This window comes from Nuphar pumila, chromosome 7, assembly GCF_984573655.1.
Source record: "Nuphar pumila chromosome 7, dmNupPumi1.hap1.1, whole genome shotgun sequence".
Classification (NCBI taxonomy): domain Eukaryota; kingdom Viridiplantae; phylum Streptophyta; class Magnoliopsida; order Nymphaeales; family Nymphaeaceae; genus Nuphar; species Nuphar pumila.
In genome coordinates, this window is record NC_143255.1 from 50,681,678 (window position 1) to 50,685,136 (window position 3,459).

The 3,459-nt window shown below is 39.6% G+C and overlaps 1 protein-coding gene across 1 annotated transcript; it reads left to right on the forward strand.

Moving 5' to 3' along the window:
• Positions 1-231: 231 nt before the first annotated feature.
• LOC149832236 (uncharacterized) lies at positions 232-1,955 on the forward strand. The gene is made up of 2 exons (XM_090012390.1): positions 232-368; positions 1,379-1,955. Exons 1-2 carry the CDS (start codon positions 278-280, stop codon positions 1,762-1,764), a joined length of 477 nt encoding a protein of 158 aa, XP_089868516.1. The 5' UTR covers positions 232-277; the 3' UTR covers positions 1,765-1,955.
• Positions 1,956-3,459: the final 1,504 nt, after the last annotated feature.

Here is a 3,459-nt window from a genome sequence, read left to right on the forward strand (position 1 = left end):
CTGAAATATCAAGTCACCACTCTCTCTCTTTCTGAAATATCAAGTCACCGATGGTGATTAACACTCGTTATTTATGCGGAGCAGCATCATGGAGAGTCTTCACAAGGGCATTTTCGTATTACCATGACATTTTAATGGTACGGCTATTCCTCCCTACAAAATGTATGGTGGATATTGAAAATCACCACTGATCTAACCCTATAAATAGCACAAATGTGGTGACAGTATCCCATCTCCTGTTTGCTTTCTCTTCCCCCAATAGTCATAAGTGTTAGTCATGGCTCTGAAAAGGTTTTCCTTCCCCCTTATCTTTGCTGTCCTGTTGATCTTTTCCCAAGTCTCTGCACGAGAGTTGGGAGAGGAACCAGGTGGGTTCTCCCTTTTGATTCTTGTTTAAACTTGTCATTACTCTAAAATAATATATACTCTGTAGCTTTGTACTCCCTATTTTCTCTTGGTCACTCTCCGACATTCCATGCCCTTGTCCAAACTTGGTAATGAGTTTGGCATGAAATGCCTGTTATTTTGAAAGTAAAGGACCCGCAAGAAACCTTTTCATGTTCTTATAGTCCTTTATAAGAGACAAACTGCTTTAATAATGTTGTTTCCTTGGTATGGTTGTGTCTCTCTGTATGAGGGGGGGGGGGGGGGGGGGGGGGCGCTACTCTTTGGTTTGATCAACAAATCTCATTATGCTCCCATGTCAAATGCACCCCTAGAGAAGCATGCCATTATGCCACATAATCAACTACAATGATCTGCAGCAGAACTGAAATGGAGGTTGCATTTCTTTTGGATCTTTAAGTTATGGTTTATGAGCCATGAGGCACTGTCAGCCTTACTAATTTCAAGCAAATGGATGAAAGGAGCCCACAATAGCTTTATGATTCATTTAGACCTTAGAGTAGCTAAGTCTGTACTTGCCAATGTCAATGGCTTAATGCTTCATTTAGCTGAAGTTTTACGCTTCCATCATTGCAAGGAGACTTGGATCTCTTCCTGAGTAAGGTGTACTTACATGCAGTAGTTCTGCGCTGCAATAAGAATGGTTCTTATACACAAAGCCCATCGCCGACCCCAATTGTTTTGGGATGAAGGCGTAGCTGTTGTTGTTATACACAAAGCCAGCTTAAGTATTATTCTATTGAGATGTCTAGTGGTTATTAGCTACTTAAGAAGGCTTATTTACAATTGCTAATGTGTTACAAACAAACATTTTGCTCTAACTCCTTTATCTCAACATGATTTATGAAACTCCTTATGCTTTTATTTTTCTTGGGCATTTTCTCAAAACTGTTGCAAGTTATTTCTTTCTCTTGTAGTAATAACATAGAATTGCATTTGATGGATCTTCTTGGGATCTTTGTTTTGCATGTAGATGAGAAGGATGCCAACGTGAACAATGTTGGTGATGACAAGCATTATGGTGGCTCTGGGCATGGGCATGGGCATGAGCATGGGCATGGGCATGGGCATGGGCATGGGCATGAGCATGAGCATGAGCATGGGCATGGGCATGGGCATGAGCATGAGCATGAGCATGGGCATGGGCATGGGCCGTGCAAAATCTTCTGTGGGCACAGATGCTGCTCTGAGTCAGAGTTTGCTGAGTACTCTCAGAATCAGATGGATGCTAACGTGAATGGCTTCAGTGATGATAAGAGAGGTGGATATGGACACAGGCCTGGGTACTGCCGATTCCACTGCGGACACAGGTGCTGCTCAGATGAGGAGTATGCTAAGTTTGTGCAGGCTGGGAATTGAGATTCCTGAGAACTGAACTGTGTTTTGCAACCTTTGTTGCTTCTGTCTGATGAGTGTCAACTTGATGTTGATGCCTAAATAAAAAGCATGCACTGTATTCTAGTGACTTCTATGTTGAGTCCATCACAGGCATGTTATGGTTTACGCATCTTTCTTTTCTATCTAATGAAATGTTTAGCATTTCAGTGACATTTGAGCATCTATTTCTTAATTATGTCATGCGTGCATGCAAAACGTTTATATGAGGTATCAAGCTGTGTTGCTGAAAGTATTTTTTTCACGGGGAAGATGACATATAGAAAACGTCATTTTTACCATGAACTTATGAATGATGTACCTTTTTTTCCAAACACTAAAAAACAAGAAAAGTGGGTAATTTCCCTGTAGGTACCTGATGTATGAAAAATTTATGAGTAGCTGCTTCAAGTTTTATATATTTAAGACACCTGCGTAGTTTTTAAAATTTTACTCAAACCGACAGACTGACTTTCTATTCATTTAACTCCTGTTAACCATTAAAATGACAGTTTTAATCTTTTCTTTTGGGCGAATAAGATGGTTTTTGAGACAGTAAAGATAATCATTTTGTCGATTTTCTGAGAGTTGGTAAATGGAGACTGCGTAAGGCTTTTGGATTATGGATGAGAAAGAGAGAGAAAATAAGCTATATGCCATTCAGAGGTAAAAACACCATAGATGGCTAACCAAGTAATTTTCTGGAAACGTCGGTGGTTTTCCTTAAATATTTTTAAACCGATGCATCTAAAGATTAAGTAACAATCACATTGCACCTGAACCACCCTCATGTAGAGGAGATGTGATGCCCTGGTGCAAGCATGTCCGGAGCACCAACGTGGGATAGTCTGAAAATTTCTCATATCTGGAATCATACATATGGTGGAAGCAAGGTTCACACTATTTAGAGTTCAAAAGATTAAAGGGATTTGAAAGTGACAAAGACAATCAAACTTGATATGTATGTCTAATTTCAACATGACCAACTTTTGTTTGGTGCAAGTGCAACAACAGTAGCACTGTCCAAGTCACTTTTACCTCTTAGCTCAAGTACATCGCTCTTATCATGGACTGTGCTAAGCCATAGATATCCTGAAACGATAGAATTGACAATGCAATGATTTAGACAAGCATGCCACCCTTTGTTTCTGGTAGAACATCATATGAATCTGGGTGAAAAGATCAGGTGCAATGTGATTGCACAAATACTTGTGCATATTAAGCACCTGATCGCCCTCCTTCTTGGGGACAGGGCCTGTCAGGTGTGGGGCACAAGACTTGATGGAGAGTAATCGGGTGCTTAATGCACTATTTTTTGTGCAATCATATTTCACCAGATCCGAACTCTGAATCTGGTGTTGAAGAGGTGAACAGTTTATAAGAGGCACAGTTTTAAAGGGGATAACGTTTGCTATCTTCGTGGGTAAGAAATCTCTTAGCTGAAACTCACATATGTGGTTGTTTTGACCAAATTTGACTTTATGAATGTGTTCAACATGATCAAACTAGGAAGAATTGACCCTTAGATCACAGTTTTCCAATGTAAAAGTGTGTTTTTTTCGAGGTTAATTTGAAAATTTGGTACATTTGTAAGCCATTGAATTTTCAACCATCGCAAAATCGGATATCTCTAAAAAAAAAAACCATTGATTCAAGGGTCAGCTTCTAATAAAATTAATT

Bases quoted from the DNA above. Each gene is read 5' to 3' on its own strand.
- LOC149832236 (XM_090012390.1), top strand. From the start codon at position 278: ATGGCTCTGAAAAGGTTTTCCTTCCCCCTTATCTTTGCTGTCCTGTTG. The intron at 369-1,378 runs GTGGGTTCTCCC...TTTTGCATGTAG, and splicing joins AGAGTTGGGAGAGGAACCAG to ATGAGAAGGATGCCAACGTG.